Here is a 16,499-nt window from a genome sequence, read left to right on the forward strand (position 1 = left end):
ATTATTGCCGTTAAAAGGAAAATAGAAACTCGCAAGAGGACTTCGGATGACGTTGGATAAATTATCATATCTATACCATATGATATATTATTTATATCTATAGAATGCCCATCGTGGTTCATGAATCCGCGTCGACGATTTAATTATTTCGTGCCGGTACGATTGTAGTATACTAGTGTCTATGGTATGACCAGTATTTCTTCTATACAGCATACTAAAACTATTGACGCGAATACAACGATGGATTGACGAAAACTGAATCATGGGCTTTTTTACACGTATCGTGGTGGTGTAGTACGTGCAGGTGTATTATAGCGTCTTCGTAGATCCGAAACGTTGTGTAGATGACGCATCCCGATTCCGAGACATCGACCACTGACTAACCCTAGACGACCGTGGTATATAGACGTGAAGCGACCATGTGATCAAGTTGATCGACCACACTTATACAACCTGCATATTATATATAGGTTCGCCAGCTTTATTACATAAAATATACACCTTATCTCGTCAGTTTTTTTTCTATAATTGGATATATAATATATATGTACAAATATAGCAAATTCGTACAAATGTGCTATCATTTTATTATTTAATAAATATTAAATAATGTGTACTTAATATTGTAATCGTTGAGAATAATGAATACATCTGGTTTTCGTCGAGAAATGACCAGAGCTGATGGTAATATTTTTGTTTTGAATTTATTAATGAGAATTTCAACAAAATAATTATTTTCTCTCTCTCAAATCCACACACAACAAGGACTAAATGCATTCACGAAAAATCGTATTTTACAATTTTTGAATAATCTTAGAGTAAAATCATCTAAAAAAAAATTATAGAGAATAATATTTATGAAAATTTGAAACATTGGTTTTATATTTTATTATTATTTGATTAAAAAAAAAAAATCATTTAAATAAATATTAAATTGTTTTGAGACAATATTTATACAAATGAATATATCAAACTCTACAAAATATTATTCTCTATAACTTTATAATTTTTAAAATGAGTGATTTTACGCTAAGATCGGGTACTCAAAAACATAAATAAAATAATTTTGTTTATACTTTTTAAATCGTGTACTAATGACATCAAAGAGAACCGGTTGTGGGTTTAAATTATTTATAACTTACTATTTTACTAATATAGATGATAAATTTATGTGTTCTTAATCAAAACTTATCATTGGAACTCTTTGAATCGATTATTTTTAATATTACCATATTAATAAAAAAATTTGATTAAGTTTTTTTTTGTAAAAACAAAATATACAAATACAAATGTACAATCACACTAGACCCCTTGATTTTTGAAGGAACAAATTAAAACAAATCGACTTTAACGATTACTTCTTATTTATTATATACACCAGCGGATATTTATATACACCGTGAAAGATTCATCGAGATGAATGAAATTTACAATACGTCATTGCGATATTAGAATAATATTCTTTGCCTTGTTCCAACATGCTCATATACACCGGAGTCCGGACAGACCCGTCACTCGTGCGTCATAGACATTCACGGTCATTATACGTCATCTACCTAACACGGTCACTATAATACTATATAGTATGTTCACTGTTCATTCATAAAAAATATAAAATAATAATACATTCTATTCCACACTGCCACATATCACTAGTTAATACATTATACTATTTATTAGTATATGTTATTATTATAATTTATTGTAAATATATTGCAGCCATCATATAGCTGAATGCTTGAATGTATGCATCCTGGTAACCGGTAAAAAATGACATGCGTCCTATAATATTACCGTAAGTGTCTGTAACTAATGCATGAATACTGTATAAATATTATGAATTTAAACATTAAAACACACACATAATTATATATTAAAAATAATATTACATACTTTATACATAGATATTAATTAATATTATATATTGTGTTCAGTGTTCAGTGATAAAGGTATTTAACATAAAATGTTTCGAACACATAGGATTGAACTTGGTTTATAGTTTTTTATTGCTTAAAGGACTTACACTAATTTTCGAAAAAATTTAAATTGTTAATCTTTTGTTTTTATGGCATGTGCAGCAATTCATTTTTTTTTTTTAATTACGTCCACGCAGGTTAGGTTACAATACTATTTATAAAATTAAAATTAAAACTAAAATTATAATATTATTAATTTTAATACCTTAATAAGGCTTGAAAATACAATTTAAAATTCATCATACAAATCTTTTTTAATATGGTTTAATTTAAATGGGATTTTTTATGATCAATTCAAATGTACATTTAATAACGATTTAACCAAAAATAATTTATTTATTTTTTTATTATTCAAAAACATAATAATAGATACCTGAAACGTTCCACTATTATTTAATTTATCATTGCACACAATGAAATTTTCGATAATTTTTTATAAAAATTATTTGACAACCCCAAGCTGATATACTCGTATACTATATTGTTGCTTGATTTTCTCTACTGCTGCAGCACATATGCGTCATATAATATTAAGCTGATATACCTAAACAGAAATTATTTTATATGGGTCACTAATCGAGAGATATGACTCAAATTCGAATCCAGTGGTGGTAGGCAAAGGAATAATTCACATCCGGTTACATATCCTTGTTACAGCCACAAGCGTTTTATAGTTTTTTAGTTCTCACTATAGAAGTATAATATAAAAAACGATAACCAAAGTAAAACATGGGTAGTTGAAAGATTTTAATTTATAAAACCGGCGCTTTGCAGTCAGGCAAGTGACTAACGTCCGAGGAATCCGGAGTTTATAAATATATATATATATATATATAATATCTCACCATCTATTCAGTATAATATTATATTAATATGTAATCTAGTATAAAGTCATAACAATCACATAGGTTATAGGTACTTAGACGTAATATATTTTCATAATATATTAGACGATTCTAACCAAACGCAGTTATTTGATATCGAATCAACTAACTTGCGATTTGCAATACATAAATGTCATAAATAAATATATAGGTACATATATTGATTATTTTATTTAATTTAATTTGCCTGCAGTGTAATAAATTATAATAAGCTTCTAATTATCTCTGCAGTTTCCGACACGTGTGTTCATTAATATTAAAATTAATAATCCCGACTAGTTAAAATCCCGACAAATTAAAATTTAAAATTCCGACATGAATGTCGGGATTTTGACCCAGACCCATTAGGCATTAATAAGAGGGGATTTGATACCGACCGTAGTTTTTGTCTAACACACGTGGAACATAGAAATTTAGACGTGTTTTTTGCCAAACGTACTGATTGATCGTGAAGTGATAATAAATCTGAAAACAGATTCAAATTTTGTTAAGTTTACTATGATATCGACTTTTCTACATTTTTGGTTTATCACCTTAATGCTAAATCCATAAAAAGTTATTTTAAAAATTGTTAAAAATTCAATTTTTGAAGAAGTTATAATAATAAAAAAAAAAAAACTCTGGGAAAGTTGATCTCAAGAAAACTTTACAAAAAATTTAAAACTGTTTTCAGATTTCTTATTGCTTCACTAGATCAATCGGTACGTTTGGCAAAAAACACGCTTAATTTCTATATTTCACGTGTTAGACAAAGACAGAAACGATCGGTATCGAATCCCCTTAATCACTAATACGGTTATATTTGTACGCACAAATAATAATAATAATATTTATTTTGCAAATATAGGTGCATAATACATATACAAATTTGGACAAATAAACAATATGCAACACTCCCTATAAGCATAGCTTGTATTGGGAGATTAGAGCTTATAGTATATAAGTTAGGTATACACGTTATTATGTTACAGTAAGTTAAAAACAATATAATATTAGTAAAAATAATCTGTTCTGTGGTCATTTTTTGATTTTTTAGTGAAAAACGAATAATGACTGCCATTTTCTTTTATCTTTGTCAGTAAATATTCAGTATAATTTATTGTCTATAGTTTATACCTTTAATAAATGCACAGACAAGTGTTATAAAAACACAGTAAAAATATGAAATAACTAAGGTATCAAGTATATGAGTCAATGTTATATTTTTTAAATGAAAAATGAATCAATTCAATCAACAATTTTATTTAGTCATATTCTTCAGTTTATTTATTTATCAACCAATCAATCATAAACTTTTTAAGCTTATAAAAAATAAATGTATAATATCCTGTAATAGTTACTAAATTATTTTTAACATTTACATTAGAAATATGAATACCTATTACCAATGTACAATGTACCTAATCTGTAAATATGCATTTGCAATAAACACATTAAGTGCATAATATATTATGTATTTATGAATGAAACTATGAATAAATGCAGTTGATATAAATACAAAAGAAAAGTTGTAAGTAATTATCCAGTAATAAGACTTTTGATGTGATTTTTTTTCTTGTTACTAAAATTTGATTAAATTTCAAATAATTATGGAAGGATAAAATTAAATTTAAATGTTATTTGTTAATCCCTATTTTATTAAAAAAAAAAAAAATGTTACCTTCTAAAGTTCTAACCAATAGAGCAGTAGACAATAAAAGTATATAAGACAAAGCTAATGAGATGTCATCGAAGCTATACTTAAGTTCACAAAGAAATTAATTTAAGTACTGGCCTAATATTATTCCTTTTCCATTTTTTATTATTTATTAGGTAATCAATCGGACACATTGATTACCCAATGTCCGAACATTAAACTCATACAATACTATGAGTTTTGATCACGCACATCATACCTACAATATGTAACGCTATGCCGCATGCCCGCATAGTGCCATTGTTATCATGTAAATATTGCATGTCAACAATTTATATCACAGATTAAATTCTTTATATTTATTTTGTGATTACATATTTTAGTGGCTACTTGAATGAGTTCAATGTTATCAAAAATTCAAAAATACGCTACAATCATCGAGATAATTATTATACTCTTTAGCTTGATGTGAACAATAAGCCTACAAAAGGCAACATAAGGTCGTACAAGGTGAGACGCCTGGTGGTTAAAAAACATGTTTTTGAGACGAGTAAATGTAAACGAATTTTATACTACTTACTTATCTTGTATACTATTGTGAATAAAATGTTAATAATGTAGCAGTATTAATTAGTTTAATAATTAATATCCATATTCATAATCTGATTAAGTGATTATTGTTCAAAAGCTGTGTAGTGCGTATATGGTCGATCGTGATTCGGAGGAATTAGACTATAAATTTAGTATAATATATTCACTATATTATCTAGGTAAATTAAGTGATTTTATAAAACCGTGATCAGTAACGTGATTAAATCTTATTAAAATGCAGATTACTAAGTTATTATTTTATACTTTATTTTTTTTCATCGTCACAGCCAATGATATGAATAAATTTGTATACTTTGCGTACGGAAGCAATTTGCTTGCAGAACGGATTCATATTCAAAATCCAACCGCTGTAAGAATCGGAGCTGGCAAACTAAATGTATGTTGACTGTTTTGAAAATAAGTTTAATATAGTTTTTAGTTAATAAGATATTTTTGTTGTAGGGGTATCGTTTAGATTTTAACGAATTTTCAAGTTTTTGGGAAGGATGTCCATCAACAGTGGTTCCAGATCCTAACGAATATGTCTGGGGTGCTTTGTGGCAACTGAATACTAGTGATTTAAACAATTTAGATCAACAGGAAGGTGTCGGGATAAAAATGTATTTACCATTTGAGATAAACATTGTAACTCCAAATGGCGATAATGTATTAAGTCGCTGTTACAAGCTAGTCAATCAGCCCCTTGTTAAACAAATACCATTGCCACTTGACAGAAGACCATCTAAAGCATATCTTGAAACTATATTACTTGGAGCAAAAGAAACTGGTTTACCATTAGACTATTTACAATTTCTTAATGAAATACTTGACAATGGTAAAAATGGACCAAAAATGCCATGGTTAAAACGTGAACCACTAAAAAATACTGATTTGTAATTAAATTCTTGTCTTATTTAAAACATGTTATAAATTAAGTTGCGATAATTTTTTTATAAAGAACAAATCTAAAAGTGTACAAAATAGAATAATCTATAATATTATTCAATGCTATAAAGAAAAAAAATCTGTAAGCAGCGTAAGTTCTAAGGGTATTAATTATAATAACTAATTAGTTTATATGTAGACATATTGATGTTTTTGGTGATTTTATACTAAATATAGTTTAAGTAGATTAAGCAAAGATTAGTTAAATTTAACCTAAGTAATTTATTTACCTACAACTAAATATTATAACTTATTATTTACTTCATTTTAATGTGACTAAAAATGATTGGTCAGTTCAACTGTAAATTCCCCTTTTTTGATTGACAAAAATTTTCCAAACTATTTTCCTCTTGACCTCTCTTGTAAATACTCATATCATATGCCAGAGCACATAGCAATTTTTTTAGAAAAATGCATCTATGAGGTAAGTATGTAGTTTTATCAATCATAAAACTAAAGAATTAATATAAAAAAAAAATGTATCAAATTTTATCCTTAAAACCAAGTGAATTTTTTTATTCATTCATTAAAAATTCCAACATTCAATAGAGTCAATTATTTAATTCAACTATAAGACTATTTCCTAGCGGATTTCCTAAGATATGTTATATACAAATTTGATTGCACAAAGCAGACATAAATATGAATTAATTTTCAAAATTCTTTACATTGCATATTGATACCATAAGAATAACATTGTAACAAATCTTAAAATTATTTTTATTATATCATAGTGATATCTTATTTCACCAATTTATCTTTTAGTATTAACTAATAAATTGTTGAGTAAGAACTTTACTTTATTCCTATAACAAACATTTAAAACAATTTGGTTTATTAAATATAATTTTATATTTATGATGTACATGGACTATGGAATATCTATAATTAGTTAATGTAATATTATTATGTATTATGATTTTTATAACTAAATATTACTGATAATAATTTTGTAATTGGTGGATCTATTTATCCTTTGCAGCAGATTTTCGGTCAGTCTTAATGAAAACATATGTATCATTGTCCTCGTATGATTGGAATCCAATATCAATAATATTCCAAGATGATGTATACTCTTTTATAATTTCTTGAGACATAGCTAATTTGATAGCTGCTTCTTTAGTAAGTAATGCCATTTCTCTTTTGGGCATTGGCAATACACATTTAACAGCATTGTTAACCTGAAAAAAAATTATGATATATAAATAGTACCTATATTGCCATGCTACCAAACAACTACATTGTTTGATATTAATAATTATAACAAAAATTTAAAATAAGTCAATAGGTACTTCATTGTTAAGTAAAAAAGGTTTTTATACAAATTTGTTTAAATTTTACTTATGATGAAGAAAAAAAACGGAAATGCTATTTACAAAATTGATTCCTGTCACAAAAAAATTATATGCCAAACAAATGATATATGCAACAAACCTAGTTACCATACCGTCTGCTATAGACGTATTGTGGATAGAAATCTTCTAACACATAGTGATTACCTAAAGATGCTCTCTACACCAAGGGGATTTAAATGGGCTAATATGCCATCATACTATAATAAAAGATACAATTCATATAGATTTCGTAAGCGTGGAAATGAAAAATATAACGTCAATAGTCAACAAAAAATAGTAAGTATTATTGAAATACAATCATAACATCATACTACCTATGTAATTATATATTTCAATATTTGTATAACCTTAATACATACTTTAAAGAGTTATGAAAAAAGATGTACTGTACTAAATAAAACCATGAATAATCAAAGGAAAATTAATGATAATTTAAATTTAAATAATAATAATAATAAATCCAAAAAAATACAAAATCAACAAAAAATGTTTTCCCAAAGTAAGAGTTATTTCTTTATTTAGTTAAAAACTAGCATTTTAATTTAAACATAGAAAAATTAATTAAACTATGTTATCAATATTTGTAGAGTATAAATGAGTTATTTTTAGAAGAAAATAATACCATGTAAAATAATGAAAATAAAAAATATAATTAATAGGTATCAATAAATATGGAATGGGAGAAGACTTAAAAAATAAAAATAACTTATTAATTCATAAAGATCAAGATAGTTCAAGCGAAAAATTAGGAAAAATAAAAGATCTACAAGAAACAGATTTGTTTTTGAAAAAAAAAAAAAAATTATGGTTACAAGCTGAAAAAAAACGTAAAAAAAGAGAGGAAGAAGAAAATAAGTTTAAATTATCTATACAGGCTAAACAAAAAAAAAAAGAAGAACAAAAGAAAATTATGGAAGAAAAAATAAAAATGAAGTCAAAACGCAACCAAATGTTGGAAGAACAAAGAAAACAAAAAATTCAAAATGAAAAGGATGAAATGGCTAAAGCGCAGGTAATAGCAAAAAAAAAAAAATTAGAAGAAAATGAAATACTATCAAAAGAAGCTGAAAGGTTACGCAGACTTGAAGCCCTTAAACAAGAAGCAAAAAGGATTGAAGAAGAAGAGGAAGCGTGGAGAAAAAAAATAAACCATGAATTTGCTCTAAAGATGGGTTATACAATGAATTTAAATATTGTTAACAAAAAAAACGAACATTCTATGTGTAATAAATATAATGGTAAAAAAAGATTAACTCGATATACTGACAAACTACTTAAAGAAATAAAACAAAACAATCAAGTTTTTGATTCAGGAAATTTAATGAAAGAAATCATAAAGAGAGAATTGAACAATGCTGAAAAAAAAAAGGTTAAAAATTAATTTTTTACTCGAAGTTTACATTATTATTAAATTTTTATTTTTAGATAAAACATAAAAGCGGGCTACAAGTATGTAAACCGTGTTATAAAAAAAAAAATAATGTGATAATGATAAAAACTGAAGAAAAAAATGATCTATCACAAGAAATAGTGTTTAAAAAATATTATACATGCAATAACATTATTGATTCTAAAAATAATAGAGTAAATCAATTGACAGAGGTCAAATCAAACGAACATTGTATACTAAAGAAACCTAAGAATACGTTAAAATGTAAAATACCCGATGTACATTGCTATAGTAATACTTCATTTAACACACTTGTGTGCGATTGGAAGAATGAAGTGGTTAATATGATAACAAATATGCAAAGTCGTCAATATAACTGTACCAAATGAAAAAACACATAACATCCAGAAATATTAAGATTCAAATTTTAATGAACTATACACGGTGATTGTTTTATCATAAAATACTCATTATTTCAAAAAGTATTCATGTTTTTGAAAACATTTTTTTACATAGTTTCAAGTTGTTAAAAAAACTACGTTTTTATTAAAAAATTATATTTTTAAATATTTTTTATCCTTATATTTTTTTAAGTTTTTTACTTTTTTGAATGACAACATAAAGTTTTAATTTCATATTCCACAGCAGAATAATTTTCTGAGTATTTTGATACATAAAAATTGAATTTAGAGCGAGTAATTTATGAGTTATACGTATTTAAAGTTTAGACTAGTGAAGTTGCGGAGTGAAGTGGTACGGGGTTACCCCACAAAACGTTTGTCCACTAATCCACTTGTCTAAAGTTTCAATACGTATAACTCATAAACTACTTGCCCTAAATTCGATTTTTATGCATTAAAATACTTAGAAAATTATTCTACTGTCAAATATGAAATTAAAATTCTATTTTGTCATTCAAAAAAGTAAAAAACTTAAAAAAATATAATTTTTTAATAAAAACGTAGTCTTTTTAACAACTTGAAACTATGTAAAAAAATGTTTTCAAAAACATGAATACTTTTTGAAATAATGAGTATTTTATGATAAAAGAATCACCCTGTAGATTTAATTCAATATTTTTACAGAGAAATTTTTATTTTCATTCAATGTATACTTATAATAATTTTCTTTACATTTTTGAATACTTACCACACAATATAAATTTAAAATATAATCGCTATCCACTTGAGGCCATTTTTGATTAATTACATCATTTTCCCAATTAATTTGTTCCCATTTATGATTTATGCGACCTGGTGCAGATACAAATCCACTCCATAATGCAGATGCAAAGTGTGGAGCCATCGGAGTTAACATTATTATTTGAACAGCCAGTAATCTTTCATATTCTGCACTATACTTTATCAATTCTTTAGGAGACTTCTGTAAAAATATTAATACATTTTAATATATAAAAATAAATATATATTTGAATAGTTTATTAAAATATGTATATACTCTTAAAATATTTGTCAATCCTTGTAGTTTTGAAATGGCCACACTTAATTGATATGATTTTCTGAAGTTAATTGAAGTTTTTTTGACATGATAATTACGTGCATCATGTAATTTAATTTCTTCCTTTTGGAATATAGACGAGTGAATTGTATGTCTTTGGATATCATCATTATTTCTAAGAGCTCGAAATTCTCTTATAGTTAACCATAATCTATGTTGCCAATTTAAAATTCCAGGAAATGCTAATAGTTTAAAATATATATTAAATATGTATTAATAATATTGTACTGCTATATTACTTATAACTCACTATCGGAATTCCAATTTCTATTAGATGTAGGAGCAACACTAGACAATACCAATAATCGCATGGTATCTACTCCATAGTTACTTATTGTATTCTTTGGTTCAACACCATTGTGTTTAGATTTACTCATTTTCTCCCATGTTACAATAACTGGGTAGTCCCCATCTTTAGTGAAATATGTTTTACCTTTTTTAATTACTTCATCTTCTTTTAAATATGTACCATTAATTTTATTTTTAAAACTTTGACCCATCACCATGCCTTGGACCAATAGTTTTTTAAATGGTTCTAAACTAGGAGATAATCCAATGGAATGTAAAAAGTGGTTAAAGAACCTCGCATAATATAAATGCAAAACAGCTAAAAAAAAAAAAAATATTTAAACTATTATCATAAACACTGTGAAGAGTAAATTTACCATGTTCTTTTCCACCAACATATATATCAACAGGCATCATTTTGTTGATCAAAGTCTTATCAAACGGTTGAGAACAGTTTTTAGGATCCAAATATCTCATGTAATACCAACTGGAATCCACAAATGTGTCCATAGTATTGGTTTCTCTCCTTGCCTCTTTACCACATCTAGAACACTACAATATTAATGTTATGTTTGTATTTCAAAAAACTGTTAAATTACAACTTACTTTGGACAAGTAGTCTTGATCCATTCTTCAACTAACTCTAACGATTTAAATTTTTTGTCACCTTGTACATCAAGCATTGGCAATTTTACTGGCAATTGATCTTTAGGTACAGCTTGAGCTCCACAATCGGTACAATGAATAATTGGTACAGGAGTACCCCAATATCTTTGTCTAGATATTAGCCAATCTTGTAATTTAGAGCTTACTTGATAACCACCAACATTTAATTCTTTTGCTTTTTCACAAATTGTTTCTCTAGATAAATATGAACTTTGGTTTACAGAATAAGAAATATTATGCTCCTTAGCTAATTCTTTATCAATAGAATTTACATATGGCACAGCTAAACGTGATTCTTGCCCATCTGGATATTCAACACGATCAGTAACTAAAACCGGTAATATACTACCAGTAATTGAATTCTTGATGTATACATTTTTATGATTCAGAACATAATATTTGTGTACAAAAGAATCAGGCTTAACACAAATAAATGAAGCTAACGGTACATGTTCTGGGTGTTGTGTCCAAACATTAAGAATTGTTCTGCATACATCATCAGCATATAGTTGAAAATCAAATTGATATCCATCACATTCTCCAATCCAATGTTTTTGTAGGTTAATAATATCCCTCCAATCTATTAAAGATGGATCATTTAGTCCTTCAAACAGAGCTCTATTGACAATGATTTTAAAATTATTAATTAAACTAACAATAACAGTTATTCAATTAAATATCAATATAATATTATATTATATCGATATATAATTGAATATAAAAAAAAGTTTTAAAATTAAAGTCAGCAATTTAATCTGTTTTATTATTTTTCAGAGAAATTGAAAGGAGAAAAAAACTAGACTAAAACAATATTGGTTATTAAAATAAACAAACTTTAAGTTGTTTGTTTTATTACTTGGAAAATTGTGTCGTTCTTATAAACCATTGTTTCAATACTTTTTTCTTAACAATTGCACCAGATCGCCAAGAACGTCCATTTTCATCTACTTGTTCATTAGCTAACACTGTTTCATCTACAGGATCCCAATTAACTTCAGCCTGATTTACAACAAAAGTAAATTATTAGTCAGAGCTAGTAAAAATTATACACAATAGTAACACATCTAACCTCCTTAGAATAAACAAGTCCAGATTGAAACATTTTTAAAAAAAACCATTGGGTCCATTTATAATAAGATGGATCACAAGTTGTTATTTCATTGGACCAATCAAAACTGCATCCAAGCTCTTGAAGCTGTTTTTTCATGTGATCAATATTTGAATTAGTCCATTTATCAGCAGGTAATCCATGCAGTATAGCTGCATTCTCAGCAGGTAGCCCAAATGCATCCCATCCCATAGGTTGAAATACCTATTTTAAAAAATTATTAAAAATATAGAGTTGACCTTATCTAATATGAATAATAATCACAAATAAATTTACATTTTGTCCATTCATTCGATGAAACCTAGCAATCGAATCTGCAATTACATATACTCGAACATGACCCATATGTAAGTGACCAGACGGATAAGGAAACATTGACAACACATAGAATTTTTTATCGATGTTATTTTTATCAAAACTACCTTTACATAGTTTATCTTTCCAGTATTTCTCAATTTTTAGTTTTAAATCTATTGTCAACTCTTCATTCTATAAATAAATTGTGATGCGTTTAAACATATTAAATTACAGAATAAATTATTTATTATTGATAGGTATAACTACTCACCCAAATATCATTACTAAGAGATCTACAGTTTGGAGTATATTTTCTATAAAGTCTAAGGTTATTTAGTTTACAAAATATTTCTTTGATAATCATTACAGATAATTAAAAATATATTCAACAATAGAAAGTTATAAACATTTAAAATGCAGTCCTTCTTTAATCCTTACTTAATAAATAATTTACTAGAGTAATATAGAGTATACTATATTATAGTAGTAAATTACTATATCATGGTATGAAATTTATTGGACGCATGTTACAGTGATTACATTATCAGCTATAACCGATATATCTTTATGATAAACACGATTTAATCATTTTATTATTTTAAATTTTAATAAAATTTATTCTGTGATAATAGCAAAGCGGATCTATATAGGTATATACTTATACTATATGTCCTATTACCTAAGTATCACGAACTACTACGTGTAGTAGTTCGTGCTAGGTATGTATAGTATAATCATTATATAGTTAAATGGAATCTACAAGAGCTTCTTTCTTTCCTTGTTTCAAATGTTCCTCTATTCCAAACACCCACGATTATCTACAATGAACATAAATCGTGTTAGCTAAAAATCAAAAACTATTAAAATTTGTTATTTTATCAATGTTTATTTAATAATTAATAAATTACAAAAAAAATTGTATAATGTAAAATTTTGTTCTATTTACTATAAATACTCATAAGTATTTTAAAATTATAAATTCATGCTACAAATTTTCATTTTATTATTTAATTCATCATATTTCGAGTATGTTAATTTCCTTAATTTCCCATAAATTATTTAACAGTAATCATTAATTACTATAAGTTTATGGCCGATTTCTTTACTCTTTAATAAATATGTAAATAAATAATAAACAATACTATTATTATTATATAACAAAAAAAAATACCGCTAGATCGCACTAGTCAATCTCAATTTACATGATAGATAACTGATTTTATACCAGAAAAAAATGGGTATACCACAGTAATAGGAAAAGTATAATGTATAAATGTATAATACTATAAAAAGTAGATGTAATGTATTTGTGCAATGTGTATACAGTATACATTATAGATTATAGATGATTCTTATATAGCATATACCGTGCACAAGTTAAATCCCTACGAACTAGGTATGATTTATAATAATTATTAATATAGTCCTAAAATTGTGTGTAGGTAGTACGACACATTTTGTGTAGTACGAAATATTTAAAAGTGTGTTATTCAAATTAAATCTTTATGATATTATATTTAATTTATTTAATTTTATAGTTTCACATTTTAATGTTTTTTAGTCAAACTAAATTTTTATAATTATCTAACTAGTATATTCTACACAGTCACACAGACACACTGTAATAATACGTAGTAAATATAATGTTTAAATTATTTGACTCTAAACCTCATTCTGCAGATGTAGAATGATTAACAACATTATGAAAACCTCAAGAAAAAAATCTTTATCACCAGAAACCATTAAAAATTCTATTTATATTTGATTTAATATGGTTACAGCCCGGGGGCTCAGGCACCCATTGAAATTATTATGGGGTATTGAGTACCCATTAGATTAAAATATTGGATTTTACGGGGACATAATATTGACCAGGGGCTAAGCTCCATCCCCCAAATTGTACATTTATGCCTATGATACCAAGGCACCCATTAAGTTTTAACACTTGGCGTCTATGGAGTATGGTTACAGTCAATAATTTCAATCCACAACCAGCTGTATTAATATGGTTAAATAAAAAAAATAGACATAGGTACCAAAAAACATACCTACTAAAACTAAGGCCATACAACAAGAATACTATGAAGGTGTTTTTCCCGAAGTTAAACGTCAAAGAAACCATAATTTATTAGAAATTAATACTCGTATAATGTTCTAATAAAGTTAATATTTAAAAATATTTGTTTTTAAAAGTTCCTTTATTTTGGTAAAATTTACTACACTATTTTAAGGCCATTGCTTTAAAACTAAAAGGTTAAAATATAATATATAATACAATATGTTAATTAATAAAATATTTAAGTAAATAAAATCAATTTTTTTTTGAGTAAATTAATAATGATTTAATTTTGCTCACAGTAATGAAATTATATATTTATATAATAGATATTGTTATTTATAATTTATATTAAGACTTATTGGTTGAAGAAGGAAGTCCATAAGAATTAGTGCTAGTTTTTTGAACATTGATTTTTTATTTAGATTTAACCAATTTGAGACTATGTGTGTAGTACGAAAATTTGAATATATTTTATATCATTTCAATTTTGAATAACAACGCAAAAGCTATGATATTCATTCATTCATATTATAGAGAAACAATATCGTTGTTGATCGACAATGATCATTAAAACCATATAAACCATATTAAATCCAATTTCCATATGTTTCCATATGAATATAGGTACAATACTAGGTATTTATTATTATAAATTAGTTATAGGTATTGTAATGTATGAAAAAAAAATATAAAATGTAAGAAATTAGATGAATTTTACGTGTTTTAAATTTCCATTAAAGCTTAATACTTTTTAAAATATTAAATGTTAAATATTAATTACGAAGGAAATATTTTCTGGGCGCCGATAGTTTATAGTTCCCGAGAAAAAGTACTATCATAATTCATAATTCAGTACAGTAGTTCAAAAATTATTTATTTAAAGTTGTTAACATTTTTCTACAATTTGTTAATAAAAATTAATGAATTACTTAAAAAATATTTTAAATATTATGTTATAATATGTAATGAATAATGATTACCAATATTTCATCAGAGTTGCACATTTGTTATATTGACTGCATAATTGTATATTTCGTAGCTAATAATTATTGAAAATATATTCTATTAGGCACTTATACCTAAAATTACTTTGACTCAATAAAAAACGTATTAATTAAAGCTACAAGTTATAGATATCAATGAATCAAAACGGGTTCGGTGCATAGCTCATACTTACATTTTCATAGCACATACCACATATGCAACACACTAACACGTTTACACATTTAATTTACATATTATGTTGGAATCATATACTTAATGTAAACTCATTAAGAAATTATGATTAATACTTATAAAGAGTCTTTATAATATTATCAATTATAATACAATAAAGTCGTAGTCACAAATACTTAACATTTTGATTGTAAATTAATGTTGCATTACTTCTTATTGAATCTTAATTTTAAGTAAACTAGAGTATTTATTTTAACAAATTATACCTATATAAATTAGTCAGTATAGATAGGTGTTATGTTCAATTATTTGAAAACCATAAGTCCATAAATATTCATATTAATTTTTTATTCTTTTGATCAGATATAAACTATCTGGTATCTTCTAAGATAATTACACTCAAATATCTTTTAAAATAAAATAAGTAATTATAGTCGTTTAAATAATGGATTATACATATTATGCTCTACATACAATTTTATATTAAGTATATATACTACAAAGTTGCATTGTTTAGATTTTAAATTATATATTGAACTATTTTTGGCATTTGAGATATAACCCAATCAATAAATATATTGGTGACAATGGTGACATGCAAGAGTGTTAT

General features: G+C 25.8%; 3 protein-coding genes across 3 annotated transcripts; 2 read left to right on the top strand and 1 right to left on the bottom strand.

The window, feature by feature from the left end:
- The first annotated feature begins 4,866 nt into the window (after positions 1-4,866).
- On the top strand, positions 4,867-6,174 carry LOC113560882 (gamma-glutamylcyclotransferase-like). Its single transcript, XM_026967000.1, has 3 exons — positions 4,867-5,266; positions 5,375-5,484; positions 5,550-6,174. Exons 1-3 carry the CDS (start codon positions 5,200-5,202, stop codon positions 5,982-5,984), a joined length of 612 nt encoding a protein of 203 aa, XP_026822801.1. The 5' UTR covers positions 4,867-5,199; the 3' UTR covers positions 5,985-6,174.
- Positions 6,175-6,860: 686 nt separating this feature from the next.
- LOC113560880 (probable leucine--tRNA ligase, mitochondrial) lies at positions 6,861-13,018 on the bottom strand. Its single transcript, XM_026966998.1, has 10 exons — positions 12,926-13,018; positions 12,634-12,846; positions 12,319-12,561; positions 12,106-12,248; positions 11,190-11,867; positions 10,961-11,127; positions 10,546-10,902; positions 10,236-10,477; positions 9,927-10,160; positions 6,861-7,213 (listed from the first exon to the last, which is right to left on the bottom strand). The coding sequence occupies exons 1-10, from the start codon at positions 13,016-13,018 to the stop codon at positions 6,998-7,000; spliced, it is 2,586 nt and encodes an 861-aa protein (XP_026822799.1). The 3' UTR covers positions 6,861-6,997.
- LOC113560881 (glutamic acid-rich protein-like) lies at positions 7,225-9,213 on the top strand. Its single transcript, XM_026966999.1, is given in 5 exon segments — positions 7,225-7,663; positions 7,754-7,886; positions 8,000-8,026; positions 8,029-8,756; positions 8,813-9,213. Coding segments are annotated over 5 exon segments (1,530 nt in total). The 5' UTR covers positions 7,225-7,375; the 3' UTR covers positions 9,167-9,213.
- Positions 13,019-16,499: the final 3,481 nt, after the last annotated feature.

Source organism: Rhopalosiphum maidis, chromosome 1, assembly GCF_003676215.2.
Source record: "Rhopalosiphum maidis isolate BTI-1 chromosome 1, ASM367621v3, whole genome shotgun sequence".
Classification (NCBI taxonomy): Eukaryota; Metazoa; Arthropoda; class Insecta; order Hemiptera; family Aphididae; genus Rhopalosiphum; species Rhopalosiphum maidis.